Source organism: Solanum dulcamara, chromosome 8 (genome assembly GCF_947179165.1).
Source record: "Solanum dulcamara chromosome 8, daSolDulc1.2, whole genome shotgun sequence".
Lineage (NCBI taxonomy): Eukaryota > Viridiplantae > Streptophyta > Magnoliopsida > Solanales > Solanaceae > Solanum > Solanum dulcamara.
The window spans coordinates 72,053,019-72,069,069 of NC_077244.1; the positions used below are offsets into that span (position 1 = coordinate 72,053,019).

Here is a 16,051-nt window from a genome sequence, read left to right on the forward strand (position 1 = left end):
GGGTAGGCCGAAGAAATATTGGGGAGTGGTGATTGGACAGGACATGGCGTAGTTACAACTTACCGAGGACATGACCTTAGATAGGAGGGTGTGGAGGACCCACATTAGGGTAGAAGGTTAGTTCATAGTCTCGTTATTCTTCCTTATTAGTAGGCGCATTAGCGCACTATAATTTTTGTGGTCTGATTTCTGTTATTATCTATTATTTTCTGTACTTTGATTGCTCTATTTTATCTGTGTTGCTTTCGTTAGTTGCTTTCCCATATCGCTTTTAACTTCTTATCCTTATCTGACCTCTTTTTATGCTTTTACTGAGCTGAGGATCTTTCAGAAACAATCATTCTATATTGATAGGAATAAGGTCTGAGTACACTTTACCCTCCACATACCTCACGTTGTGGGATTTCACTGGATTGTTATTGTTGTTGTAAGGCTTTGATAGACATGACATGTTGAAAAATTATTGTGAATTTCTCAAAACTCTGATTTAAATGGAAGTATATACTTACCAATTATATATTACCACAACCTTTGGTTTGTGATTTTTTTTTTGTAAATTATAGATCAGCCTTGGAAAGAAAAAGGTACACTTAGTTAAGAATTGCTCCTCCGTTCCTTTTTAGTTATCATGATAAGGTTTGACACAATTATTAAAATAAATTTAATTAAAAGTGTTGTTTGTGTACAACTTACTATAACTAAATATGTGACTCTTAATTCTAGAATAATTAATGCTAAGAGCCTTTTTAATTGTTTAAATTAACAACTATTTTAAAATAAATATTTTTAATATACATGACAATTAAAAGAGACGGGGAAATTTTGTATGTAAGCAAACAAACAATACATAATATGTTTTTGTCGTTTAATTCGAGTGACTACCAACTTATGCAAAAGCAAAGCTGTTATGTTTAGTTACAACAACTTAAAGTTATTCCTTTCATGTTAATTTATTTATCTTATTTTTTAAACCTATTTCAAATACATGACATATTAAATATCATAAAATCAAAAAATATTTTAATATATTTTATATATATATATATTTACTTTCTTAAATTTCGTGTTACGTCAAATTACCATAAATAAATTGAACCTGAAAAGTATATATATTTGCACGTGTAACTTTTACCCTCTTTTTATCCGTACAGCCATGGTGTTTGTTATTGGAGAAAGTAAACTTGTCCTTTGGTATCCCAATTAGTCAGTATTTAACTGCTGAGATAAGTTCTTTTTTAATTCATTTAAAACGAAAAAGAAAATAATTTAACGCTTTTATAAAGAAAGATATATATGTTCTTAAAGAGAAAAACATGTGGGGACCTACGTGCTTAAATTTTTATTAAAAAGTAAAAAAGAACCTTCTAATTAATTTATTTTTTAATAACAGAGGCATCTTTGTATAAAGTAGCATATTTATGAATTTAATTATATACTCAGATAATGCATAGTGAAATTTAACTTGTCATACCAAATTATTTACTTTATTTCTATATTAACTAAAAAGATTACACTTCATATAAAGTCGTGTTCCGTGTTGTTATATCTCATCTTAATTAATTTGATGATCCAAGGTATAATTTTTTCTGTATCGATACACAGAAGTTAAATTCATTATTTATTAAATCAAATCCATAAACCTAATTTAACTACAGTTCTAAGCATTTGCCCCCCAAAAAAGGGCCCACATCTCCATCAAAAAGTTCTCAAAGATAAATTTCTTCAATTTATTATCAAAATTCATTTGTCACTTAATTGCAACGGTGTCGACTTTTGGTTCGATTTTGCGTAAATGCAACTAGACGCCATTTTTTATTTAGTCAACTTATGTTGGAGTTTCACTAAAAACTACAATAGATAGATAGATGCAAGTCATCTTGTCGTTTTTAGTTTCTGTCCTTTTAAAATATATATATATATATATATATCAAAATGCTCCCATCCGTCAATTTTAATTATTATGCTTATTTAAAAATAATTGATTTAAAATAATTATTATTTAAAAAAATCAAAATATAATTAATTATACATTTTTATTTTTATCCTTATTCAGTAAATGTGGTAAAAAAGAGAATAGTATTAAATCTATAATCAAAGAGTAAATAAAAATAATTTAATCAAATTACTCTTTAATTGATGTTTTCTTAAGGAACGTGCAAAGAAAAACATGATAACTAGTAATTCAGGGCGTCACATTAATTAAAATCGAATCCAAAAACAATTGTTTGATGAATAAAAAAACTTAATTAACACAAAGATTTTATAACACCTTCAATTATATTAATTTTAATTAATTGAGAAGTCAATGATCATCTAGAATTATTTCGTTATATAATTGTTCCTAAGTTTTATAACAAAGTCTCTGGTACGACCCATTTTTAGCCTTTTAAAATAAAAAAGTATTAAAAAATCGAACCCAATAATTTGTGTACAACGTACTATATAACTAAATAAAAATACAAAATCTGGCATAAGCAGATTCCTTATGAGAGAAACCCAATTCTCATATACATCGAATTAGAGTGTATTTAATTTTCATCCTTCTGATAATTTAATTATCATGCTTAGTTATTATCCTATAAGGCACAAAACAACCAAAAGAAACCAAAAAAAAATCTAATCAAGAAAGTTAGGTTTCATGCATCATAATTCAAAACTTTAGTAGTACTGTCCAATTAATTATATTGAGGATTAGGTATGGAAAAAAGAACAAGAATTGTAATGCTTATCTTTTTTTCTTTTTCTTGGCTTTAAAATCTATGATGACATAGTATATATTATATTGTGTGCTACATATGTAAGGGACAAGGAAAATTGATCTCGTTATATGATTTTGAACAATTCTCATTTTAAAAGTTAGTTTTTTGAAGTTAAGTTAAATCCAAAGTTTATTTCTTTATTATGGAAGAGTTAAACCTATTCCAATTTACTGTTTACTCGATGTTGAATCCCCATCTTATATTGTTTATAACGCTCCATAAGATGTCTAGCCCTGAACTTGTGAAGGATGATACGTTAGTTGAAACAAAGAATATTCGTCTCTTTATATGAGTTTGGATAATTATTAATAACTCACGTCCAAGGTTCATTTCTTTGCCTATTAAGTATTAGTGGTTTGTGAGACAAATATTGAGCTAGATAATGAATTGATGTTCACGAGTAAGTTATTGCAACATTGTATGGTTTTGATGGTTAACTTAGTGTACCATAAATTTTCTCCGGCAAAGATTACTAATCCTACACTCTTTCATTCCCTACGTATTTTGGATGTTATGGCATCAATTATCTAGCTATATTCTATTGTCGATTAAAATTATAATATATAAGAAACAAATCATAGGAATTAACAGCTAGCATTCATGTATATGAACTAATATTATTTCTTTTATTATACATATGGCCTATGGGAAGGATAGTGCGGCAAAGTCAAAGGATGAGTTAAATTGACATTAAAAGTCAAAATTGCTGAGGCATTGACAATAGAAGATATCAGCAGCCTGCAATCTCTATTCTCATTATCACTTGTATAAAAAATGGGAATGAGAACCGTCCGCTGACTCTAAGTGGTTATTATGAATCGTATAATATAGGATTGCACTATTAAAAATGAATTGATCACATACACTTTATATTATAATATATAATATACTCAAGTAGGAGTAGATAGTTATTACTTCTTTGCACATGTTGGTTGAGAATTGCGATCACCAATTCAATGAACCACGTTAGTTTGATCGGAATCAACTCTTTGTTTTATATCAAACTAGGGAGGAGTATGGAAAATCATAATTCGGCATAAACTCTTTTACTTGACTAACTAAGCTTAGATACACCATCGATTTGCCACGTGATATAGTAAATGGTCTCAAACTTTTGTAGGAGTAATGAAGCTCTTAATAAAAAGTCGAAAGAAGTGTTGAAAATACCCTAAACTTGGCGAGAATTTAGGGGTGTATTTAAGTTCATTTAGCCAAGTAAAAAAGTATTTTTAAAGCTATAAATAGTTTGAACATGAAACTAATAATTTGCGTTGAGTTTAGAGGTTTTTCTAATAATTCTCTCTATCAAACTTTGACAAGAGATCATGATTTCACTGGCCAAATACCTGTTTTACTCTCTAAATTATCAACCTTTGTCCTAATGTTAAAAAACAACAAAGGTTGACAATTTAGATGATATAAAATAGATATTTAATATATCAATTCAGTGTTCTTTTAAGTGTTACATGCATGGTTAAATGATTTCTCTGTTACAAACAAAAGAAACATAATTTTACTAGATAATTTCAGATAGTTGAGTGATGATTTGAGTAATTTGCTCCAAAACCTCTTTATACACATCAATATATGGCAATGATATTGATTAAGGGGCGGAGGGATGCCAACTATCACATCACAACTGATCAGATTGGTAAGTTTTTGTTTGTTACCTATGCATGAATATAGAAATTATATATAGGTTGCATGGAGTTATGAGCTAAACTCATAGTAAGGTAACTTTTGGAAGGAAGTAGTTATGCAATTGACGCAAACACTTGCCTAGGTTTTGAGAAATTAATATATATTATTATTATTAGCCAATGAGGATGAACCTTGAATTTTTGTCAAATAGCTCTTTTAGGAACAAGATTAATCAAGGACGATTGAAAATGTATAGATGAAAAAGACTTATTCACCGAAAGCAAAATATAATAAGGATTGATTTAATTAGCCAACAAAGGAGGCTAATAAAGACACGTTAAATTACTACTTTCATAAGAGATAAACCCTAGCTAGGTTTATCTCCTCTATATATTTCCATCATGGAGATATAGTAGACCTCAATTATATAAATTTGTAGGACCAAAAACTGAACCGACTGTTTGGTGACTATTGTGTACTTGACCTTTGCAAAATTAGAGAAATGAAATATTAAATGGTGCAAATATTAAGAGCTTAACAACAAAAAGATATTTACTACAATTCCATAAGTGGGGTGTGAGAAAATAAAATATAAGCAGATTTTACTCTTATCTTGTGAAGGTAAATAAATTGTTTATGAAAGACCATCGGCTCAAGTGCAATAAATTAAAGTAGTTAAGAAATATATAAATATAGTGAAGGAAATATGACAATTAATAATGAAACCAGTACATAATATACACAATAGCGAAATAATGTGCTAACTGAAACATAATAGACAACATATGATAACAAATAACAAAAGCAAGAGACTACATGTATACACCTAATACTACGACAAATACGGTGTTACCAGACTCACACCAAGCTTAATCATGCTGAGAAGCAAGAAAAAACTCAACTATCTACCAACCTTATGTCCCAATTAATCCACGACCTCTTATATTCTGTTATCTAAAGTCATGTCTTCGATAAGCTAAAGCTACGCCCGATCATTCCTAATCGGAACAGATGGAGTAATTAATTAAATATCTTTTTTAATTAGAGGTACAAAAACTTTAAAAGATTGGCATATAAATTGGAATGGAGTACCAAATAAATGGTCAACATCATGGGAAAAAAGAACTGTAGCTAATGGAGGTGGTGTGCTAGTAGCTTAATTAAGAAGATAGCATGATAGGCAGATCTCTTTTGTAACACCTAAATTAATACTGTAGTATCAATTGTTTATACATATGTTGATGATCTCCCACTAGAAAATATATATGAAAGAAGATATTAAATGAAATAAATTAAGCTTTAAGTACATGCTGGCATTAACGAAAAGAGTTAGGTGCCTTTTCAATGTAGCAAAAAAGGGGAATCTCTAATTAATTAGGTAATCCCACTTTACACTTAAAAGGTGTATAGGGGCCTTTTTCTTTTACATGCATATGAAAGTTCAAAAAAAAAAAAAAAAAAAAAAACTCCATCATGCATTAATCCTAGGTTTATTCTCTCATTGAACTTGCATAATATAAGATCTAATCGTGAATATTTTGTGTATTATATTTATAGAGAAGGAACAAATTACATGATAATTAGAAATGATATCGTAATTAAAGGATTTTTTTGGGGAGGGGGGGGGGGGGGGAGGGTGTGGTCTAATGGCTTAAAATGCGGGCTTTGCTGTACGCACAGCCTCCATCTGGTTCATTTTAGTTATTGTGTTTCAATTTTATATGGCCTTTTAAAAAAAAGTTACAGAAATTATGACTTATTTCAATTAAGTATTAGAATATATGATAATATGTTTTTTATAAAACACCACAAATTGAAAGTTTTGATTTTTTTTATGATATGTCAGCTATTCTAATTGTAGTATTATACACATCAGTCTCAATTAGAACAAGTCAAAAGTTTTACGGCTTTCTGAATTTAATACATATAATTAAAAGAGGTAGCATATTTTAAGTGGTTAACTTACCTATCTAATAAACACTTGAAAACACTGACAAATTATTTTTCCAAAAATTTAAACTACAAATATCTAATAAAATACTTTATCATATATTCAAATGTTCAAATACAATAACCTACGACCACATTTAACAGTTATGGGTCAAGCTCATAACAGATTAACAAAATTCTTAGGAAAGATGTACTACATTTAAAGCTTAGTTGCAATAATATTGAATCCTAAATGTGGTTGACAACCTAGGTAATGTTATATATATATATATATATATATATATATATATGCCCGGTCGGTGCTTTTAATTATTTTTGTTTTATCTATAAAAATAATAATTTTAAAAAAGTAATGAAGGTGGCAAATTAATGAATTTCAGAAATACTAACTTGCACTTTAGCTAACTAAATCGTACGTCAATTAGCTGGCTATAAAGAGCCATAACATGTAACTTGCCTTCAGGGAAAATATTACTCTCTCTCTTTCTTTTAGTTGTCACGTTTCAGGATAATATCTTTAATTTCATTTGTGTTATTGAGTATAATGTAAAGTGTACATACAGTAAAATCATAAAATCTCAATAAAATAATAATCGATAAAGTAATAATTTTGCTAAATAAATATTTTTCTTTGATTCAGACTTGGACTAGCTATATTAAAGTAATATTCTCGCTAAATGCATTAGATGATAATTAAAAATAAAGTATTAAAGGCCCAACAAAAATATAAAGTAATAATTATTAGAATACATCAAGAATTTATATATATTTAATCAGTCAATAATACTAGACCAATAGTCAAATCAAATTTTTGTTTCACCCATGCTTGCAAATCTTTTTGGGTAATAGTTGGATTCTCTTTCTTATGCTCACATATTGCGTTTTTTATTTTATTAGTTAAAGATAAAATAAATATTTTATATATTTATTGATAAACTAATAATCTCGATAAATAAATATTTTTTTCTGGTCTCAAGCATATGCATTTACAGATGTTTTACTGTAGTTCAGTAATATTATCAAGTAAATATCACTTCCATTTAATTCAACTTTTTTAATGTGTGTTTCGAACTTGTTATAAATTAATTAACTTGACAATTTTATAAAGGAAGAAGAACAAGAGAATATGTATATAGAAAGTATTAATAGAGAGAGTAGTAATATAGAGAGAGTAATAGTAATTCTCTTCTTTTATGTGTTTTGTGTGTTTTTACATTGAAGTTTAAGACTATATTTATAGCCATATTTACAAGTGGATGAAAATATTAGTGGGCAATTTACCCACTTAAAAAGTAAATGGACTATCCACCATTGTAAAGTGGACAACCATTTTACTTGGTTGATAATAGAACTACATTAATAAGGTATTCCATGTAGTCCATTGTAACTGAATTGTTAAAGAAATTTTTATAGTTCAAAATAAATTGTTTATTTAAATTTTAGGAGAAATGTTGAGACTTTTTTTCCCATATATATTTATCTTTTATTTAATGAGGTTCTTAACTATTTTTTATTTTTTAGGAATTTTTTTTGAGAATAATCAAAAGGATAATAGTGGAAAATAATATTTGATTTATGTCCTTAAATATTTTTCTCAAAAATTATTTCATACTCCAATAATTAACTTAATATGAATTTGAGGAAGTAAGAATTAACAGCCAAAATATTCATATTCATATTCTTACTTTCAAATTTTTCCATTAACATTAATTAAACAAGATTAAGTGCCTATTTGGATGGGTTTAAAAAAAGTAACTTTTATGTATGAAGTGCTTTTAGAATTTTGAAGTGCTGAAAGTTATTTTTATAAATAAGCAGTTGAGTGTTTGGATAAAAGTGCTTAAATGAGGAAAATGATGTGAATTTTAGGATTAAAAGAATAAAAAGGGTAGTTTGGGAATTTAGTTAAAATATAAGGGATATAAAAGTAATTTACATGATCAAAGAAAATGACTTTAAGCACTTAGGGAAAAAAAGTTAGGAATCCTAACTTTTCATTTTTGACTGACTTTCAAAACTTTATGACTTAAAGTCAGCATTAGACAAATATGTCCAAAAGCTAAAAAAGAACTTTAAATTGGTTTTTTATCAACTTAAAGCCCATCCAAACGGTCGCTAAATAAAGTAGTTAGATGAACATTAAAGGAGGTTTGATTAGTACATGTGTTGTTAATTAAAGTTGAGTTTGTGGTTGTCTTTTATCCACAGCCTTTTTAGCTATCCCTTTCCTAGTCATGAAAGAAGCTTTTCAGTTGAACATTGTTTTTGTCTACACCAGAAGAATATCCTAACTACACACTATCATCTCCTTTCCCTTTTACAAAAAGAACTCTAAAATAGTTATAATTAAAATATTGTAAGCAGTCATTTGGAAGAGTGCATTAGTAAATATTTTAGCGTATTAGTAGTACCTTATTTGCTATACTTTTTTCAGTTTATAAGTTAAAAAAATAAGTTGGATTACACCTATTTTTAAAAAAAAACTTATAAGTTACTTAAAATAAGTTTATCCAAACAGACTCTAATGTTTGCATTAGTTATACACTCTATTGTGTATTAAAGTGTGTATTACTAATACCATAAATATTTAGGTATTAGTAATGCAATGAGATTTAATGTATGCATTGGCATGCTTAAAAATTCAATTACCCTCAAAAGCTCTTTTACATCTTTTTCACCACATTTGTGGAGGGTATATTTGTAAATAAATAATTTTAAAAAAAATTATACAATACATGCTATTTTTAATACACCAAATCAAACAATACATAAAAAATAATTAATACAAACATTATTAATACACTCTATTTAACATTATTCTTACTTCCCCAATGTATCTCTTGTGATACGACACTAAACTTATACTTTATGTATTCTATTTTAATCTAGTTGAACCTAAATCCTTTATACTCAATGTATACGATCATCAATATACATAACTTAAATCATGAGTCGAGTATTATTAAAGACACACCAATAGTTTAACTCACCAAACATGAAACAACTACAGTATTAGTTTCCTTTTTTTTTTTAATTACTTGTTTGTTGGTTTTTTTTTAAAAATGAGAGTTATTTATAGTGACTCACCTCTCACTCTCTTCAAGCAATAATCCCTACCAAAGAGAAGCTGACTTCCGTGAGAACTTCCATCAGCAACCCACCCACCCCTCTCTCTCTTGCATTCCTCCTTCATACCTGCATTGAGTTTTCTGGGTACATTTTATAAACTTCGTATTCAGTTTCTTCTGCTACTTTGTTCTATTGACTCATGTAAATTGGTTTCTCTGCTCAAATAATTAACTTTCCTGCCTAATTGTACTGCCTGTTCGTGAAGGGTTCTAATTCTAAGTAATGTAAGAGTGAAAAGCTACTTTCTTTGGTACCCCCTTTGCTTAATTCATGCCCATTTTATCTCTATTGTCATAATCATTCCTTTTTCAAGTTCTTGATAATGGGTTCTCGTTAAGTCTCTGATTCTTGCTTTCTTGATATACCCATTTGGTTGAACTTGCTTTAAAGCACTAAAAATCACTTTTTCTTGAAATGGGGTCTCGCTAAATTCGTGATTCTTGGTATTTTTGTCACCAAATAGCTTTGTCAGATAGTAATAAAGTTCTGACATGTAACTGAAAATTAGATCCCTGTCCGCTCTTTGTTCTTGTTGAAGTGCATTTTGGTGGCAACTTGTATTCTCTATATATATGTAATGGATCTAGAGCTTTTTGGAGTCAACCGTTAATCGAAATCTCAGTAGATGGAGTACTTCAGTTCCTATCGTTAAGTCTTGATTTTTATATCAGTTATGGCTTTACTCCGTTAATTTTATATATGAATTGTGGTCCTATGGAATTCAAATAGGCAGAAATATTGTTTGGAGGTCTTTGACACATCCCTAGACATATATTTTTCCTTGCTAACTGATTCTTTTGTTCTTTCCTAACTTGTATTCTTTGTAAATCTGTTAATATGTAGAGTTAGATATATAACATCTTAGTTTATGGACCTTAATGAAGGTCAGTATACAGTTAACAGAAATGAATTAGCCAATAATCCTTTTTATCTTAAATACTCTAGTCATGATCAAGTAGGTGTTGTCTTCCTGCCCAAAGTTTTTTTCCTTTGTCTATGCAAGTTTAGTTGAATTTGGTATTGGCCTCTCGAGTCGCTTCAATTCTGTGCTAGTTTGTTGTCCTTCAAGTTTTCTTATCTGTCAAAACAAAACAAAAAAGAACAAAATTTCCACCCTTCATTTCGGACAAATTTTGAGTGATCATGGAAGAAACATTTGTTCCACTCCGTGGAATCAAGAATGATCTTAAGGGAAGATTGTTATGCTACAAGCAAGACTGGACTGGTGGTCTCCGTGCTGGTATCAGGTAAGCTGAACTGCAACTTAATTATCAATGAATTGGCACTCAGAAGAACTTTATTTTTCAGTAAGATTGGACTATTCTTATCCTCCTCCTGGGTGATCCCTCCTGTTCAAAAGCAACAGTGTAGTGCATTAGTAGTACTAGTAAATTACTTTATCCTCTTTACTTTTTTATGGATGCATAAAAGTTGTCTATAATGTTCTATTGCAGGATCCTAGCTCCAACGACCTACATTTTCTTTGCATCAGCAATTCCGGTTATTTCTTTTGGGGAGCAACTGGAAAGAAGCACCGGTTAGATTTGATCTTTTTCTTGTGGATAAGCTAATTGATGGTTTAGTCACTGAGATGTTTTGTCTGTCAATTGTTACTCAGATGGAAGTATAACTGCGGTGCAGACTCTTGCTTCAACAGCACTTTGTGGTGTGATCCATTCCATTGTTGGTGGACAGCCACTCCTAATACTAGGAGTAGCTGAGCCAACTGTCTTGATGTACACTTTCATGTTCAACTTTGCAAAAGATCGGAAGGATTTGGGTCCGAATCTCTTTCTAGCCTGGACAGGATGGTAACTTCTGAGCACTCTCGAACTCTTCCTAGTTCCTAGCATAATATCACCTTTTCTAACTCGGTTATTTTCAGGGTTTGTGTTTGGACCGCCTTTCTGCTTTTCTTGCTAGCCGTTCTGGGAGCGTGCTCCATAATAAACAGATTTACACGTCTGGCTGGTGAATTATTTGGCATGCTCATAGCAATGCTCTTTATGCAAGAGGCTATTAAGGTAATCAAATTTAAATATGTTGTACAATCCTAGTTTTCTGTCAATCTCCTGATCAGAAAAAAACAAATTGAAAGCAATGCACAGTGCATCAAACCAACATAATCATGAAGAACATAAAAACAAAATCTTAGTTCTGGTATTGTTTTTTCTCAGAAAGTAGCAGCCGACTTCCTTTCACTATAATGGAAGCTTTATCTTTGTGAAGCTCTTAGCTAAATAACCAAATGATCTTATGAAGATAATGTCTTTTTCGAACTATTTTCAGTATTTGGTGAGGTTTGGTAGACCAATTCCCTTTTAGCATCAGTAAAGCCTATAATGACCCATTTCTAGAGTTTTTCCACAATTGGCTGGTTTACACTAAAGACCGGGTTTTCCTCCGATTTGTACAATTTTCATAACATATCGGGACAATAATTCTTAGAATAAGCATAATGCTTTTCTAAATTTCAATGCTCGTCGCAAAAACACAGGGTTTGGTGGAGGAGTTTGGCATACCCCAGAGAGAAAATCCTCGTCAGGCTGCATTCTCACCTTCTTGGCGCTTTGGAAATGGAATGTTTGCACTAGTTTTATCTTTCGGGCTTCTTCTTACCGCATTGAGGAGCCGTACAGCTAGATCCTGGCGCTATGGAACAGGTTTATAATTCTTTTTTACTATGTGAATATTATTCTTAATATCTAATATAGTTTGTAGGTAAGCCACTTGCTAATAGTCATCAATTTAGAATGGTCATTTCCTGTTGAAACTAAAAAGGTAATTTATTAATTTGCTGACACTTCAATGTTTTTCAAAGGCTGGCTTCGAGGATTTATTGCTGACTATGGTGTCCCACTAATGGTCCTTGTTTGGACGGCTATATCTTACATACCAGCCCGTGATGTTCCACAAGGGATACCACGGAGGCTTTTCAGCCCCAATCCATGGTCACCTGGAGCTTACTCAAATTGGACAGTTATCAAGGTGTTTTCCTAAAAAAAATCCGTAGTATTTGATCAATCTCAAGATCATGGATTTAAGATTTGAGATATTTGATATCCATTTGGACTTGCATATTTTAAAACTCAAGGTGATGGGTTTTACAGGAAATGATGCATGTTCCTCCTCTATATATTGTCGGAGCATTTATCCCAGCCACAATGATTGCTGTCCTTTACTATTTCGATCACAGTGTTGCATCTCAACTTTCCCAACAAAAAGAGTTCAATCTAAAGAAACCTTCGTCGTATCATTATGACCTCCTTCTTTTGGGCTTCTTGGTATGCTGTTGGCTCTGGCTTTCTTGTTTGTTAACATCAATTTTACGTTCTAAGAGTACATTAATTATCACTTAGTAGTTCATGCAACTTCCCCTCCTCACTTTAGTGCTTCTATATTCACTAGGTCATAATATGCGGTCTTCTTGGCATTCCTCCTTCAAATGGAGTCATTCCACAGTCTCCAATGCATACGAAAAGCTTGGCCACTCTGAAACATCAGGTACTGAAATTATCTCTCAATATAGAAGTCTACACAGTTCTTCACAATTTCTAACCTTGAATATGGAAATTTACTGCCGACCTGTATTATCTTCATGTGTACACTGCTACTTTCTTGTTGAATAATGCAAGTCCAAACACCAGCTTCCTAGGCACATGTGAAATCTTAATTATTCTTTTATTTTATTGAAGAGTAAGTAAATAAGGATCATGTAATCAAAACCACATGATGGTCCCAGAATGGAAAAAGATTTTTAGTTTGTCAACTATTTGTTTTCTCCTGCTTTCTTGGTTTCGAAAGGTTTCAGATCATTTTAACAGACACAAACCATTTCTTGATTGGGTAAATTTAGGATGAGATTATTCTAACTTTCTTATGCTATAGAGTATTCTAATTTTTGTACTTCTATTTGAAACAGCTTTTACGGAATAAACTTGCATCAACAGCGAGAAAAAACATTGATAAAAATGCAAATCTGGGCCAATTATATAGGAGCATGCAGGACGCTTACAATGAGATGCAGACTCCCCTTGTGTATCAAAATCCTGGCCTGGTAAATAGTGAATCATTTCCAAGTGACTACTATTAAGGTACATTGAAATGCTTATTGTTACAGTGTTCCTTCAAACAGGGGTTGAAAGAGCTAAAAGAGACCACAGTTCAACGGGCATCGAGTTCCGGTTACATAGATGCACCAGTGGATGAGACAGTCTTTGATGTGGATAAGGATATTGATGAGCTCTTACCAGTAGAAGTCAAAGAACAGCGTCTAAGTAATCTCCTTCAGGCTTTAATGGTTGGTGCGTGTGTGGCTGCTATGCCTATCTTGAAAAGGATTCCTTCTTCTGTTCTCTGGGGATACTTTGCTTTCATGGCAATAGAGAGCTTGCCGGGAAATCAGTTTTGGGAGAGGATATTATTGCTTTTCACTGCACCAGGTAGAAGATACAAGTGAGTCACTGCCCAATGCTCAGATCATATCGCAGTCCCTACTCTACCTCCCACCTTTTTTGTTCTAATATTGTTTCATAAGTTGTAGGTATGCATGTCGGATCACATCCATAGAGAGGTCTAAAGTAATTTAGACTGATTAGAATCTATCCTCATTTTCACCACGACTTCTTACATTTCCCCTTTAGGTTCTTAAATTGTACATAGAGAATGTAGTTGGTTTTGTCTATGAAATCGCTTCTGGTATACCTTTCTAATCTGCACATTTATCAGGGTCTTGGAAGATAATCATGCAACATTTGTCGAGACGGTACCTTTCAAGACAATTGCCTGGTTCACCTTGTTTCAGACAGTTTATTTGCTCCTATGTTTCGGCATAACGTGGATACCAATAGCTGGCGTTCTCTTCCCATTGTTGATCATGCTTCTTGTCCCAGTGCGCCAGTATTTGCTTCCCAAGGTTTTCAAAGGAGCACATTTACAAGATCTAGACGCTGCAGAATATGAAGAAGCCCCTGCAATAGCATACAACATGTCCTATGGAGTAAGTTGTCAAAAGCTTTCTACATTGTTCAGCTTTTAAAAAGAAATTCTCTTTTTATCCTCATCAGTCTTTAGATAACGCTTACCACTAACTATTAATCAGAATACGAGATTTGGCCTAGGAAAGTTGGGAATGAAAAGGTTTTAGATGGAAATATATGATAGAAACTGTCCTGATATCATCTTCTTAATCCTATGATTTCTGCACTTGCAGGATCAAGATCCTCAGGCTAGACCTGCCTGCATTGATAGTAGTGAGCTTCTTGATGATATGATCACAAGAAGCCGTGGGGAGATCCGGCGTTCATGCAGCCCAAGAGTAACTAGTTCAAGTCCCACCTCACTTGAGGAAATCAAGTCAACGCACAGCCCACAGCTAGCTCAAAGGGCTTATAGTCCAAGAATCAATGTACTAAGAGGAGAAAGGAGCCCCAGATTGAATGGCAAGGGACTTGAAATAAAGCAAACTCCCAGCCCTCAGCCATCTAAACTTGGTCAAAATAGTCGTGGTCCGTCTTCCACCTAGTATTAACTAATATTGTGGTGAAATTAGAGTCTGTAGTTGTTCTCGAGAGGTCTTGTCTAAGTATGTGATTAATCTTTCCCTAGGCATCTGTTTCCTTGTTTGTGTGTCTTGCTGGTCTTTAACAATGTATACTGTTTTATTTGTGTTGTATTCTTGTATGCAAATCAAAATACTCTGGGCAGAGTATAGACAAACCATTATATCAATGAATAAAAGAGTGGAAATTTAATAAAGTACAGCTGCTTTTTGTCAAAGCTTATCAACTACTACTAGCTTTTAACAGTTCTTCTGTTACTGCATTGTGTTTCATCTGCATCTGCATTAATCTTTTTTGCTATTGCCCAAACAATAAACTCTCAACTTTTGTTAATGCTTGTCCTTCAAATAACAGTGAAGTGTATCATATCACCTTCCATGTATCACCTACATAAATTGCATATTATTAGCTGCTCTAAAACTAGGCCGTTTTGTTGGTGAAGTAAAGATAATAATCATAGCATATAAATAGTGGAATAAGTTATCTTATATAGAACTAAAATAATTGTATAAAATATTTTTGTCTATCTCATCCCGCCAACTAATCTACCCCAAAGGTTTATCAGATAAGTATAATAATGACAAGCTAAGCTCACTTTATGCAAGTTGGTCAATTGGCTAAGGGGATGAATAACCTAGTGGAATGTATACAAGTCCTTCCACTATTATCTGCAGCTTGTAGTTATTATTCTAATATGTTAAAAAGCAAGTAAGTATCTTGTCAAATCTGAATGGAGACAAAAATATGAAATAATGGTTGATGTTTTTCCATCTATCTAAATTTTGAAGGACAAAATGAAATGCGTGCAAGTCTTGCCTACCCAGCTCCATGTAAAACTTTGGGGGAGATAAAGATTTTATGACCACTTCTGGACCCCTTTGGATCATAGAAAAGATCTCTTAAAACTGATTTTGTAATTAGTCTTTTTCGTTAACAGATCTTAAGTGTCAAAAAAGCAGTCTAGAGGTGGTCTGCATTGATACTTTTTCTATTTAATTATCTCTGTCAATT

The 16,051-nt window shown here is 31.6% G+C and overlaps 1 protein-coding gene across 1 annotated transcript; it reads left to right on the plus strand.

Annotated features, from left to right (window-relative positions):
• The first annotated feature begins 9,366 nt into the window (after window positions 1-9,366).
• On the plus strand, window positions 9,367-15,257 carry LOC129899073 (probable boron transporter 2). The gene is made up of 12 exons (XM_055973864.1): window positions 9,367-10,726; window positions 10,934-11,016; window positions 11,098-11,290; window positions 11,365-11,503; window positions 11,977-12,142; window positions 12,301-12,467; window positions 12,590-12,763; window positions 12,888-12,983; window positions 13,402-13,536; window positions 13,615-13,934; window positions 14,208-14,478; window positions 14,692-15,257. The coding sequence occupies exons 1-12, from the start codon at window positions 10,623-10,625 to the stop codon at window positions 15,001-15,003; spliced, it is 2,160 nt and encodes a 719-aa protein (XP_055829839.1). The 5' UTR covers window positions 9,367-10,622; the 3' UTR covers window positions 15,004-15,257.
• The last annotated feature ends 794 nt before the right edge of the window (window positions 15,258-16,051 follow it).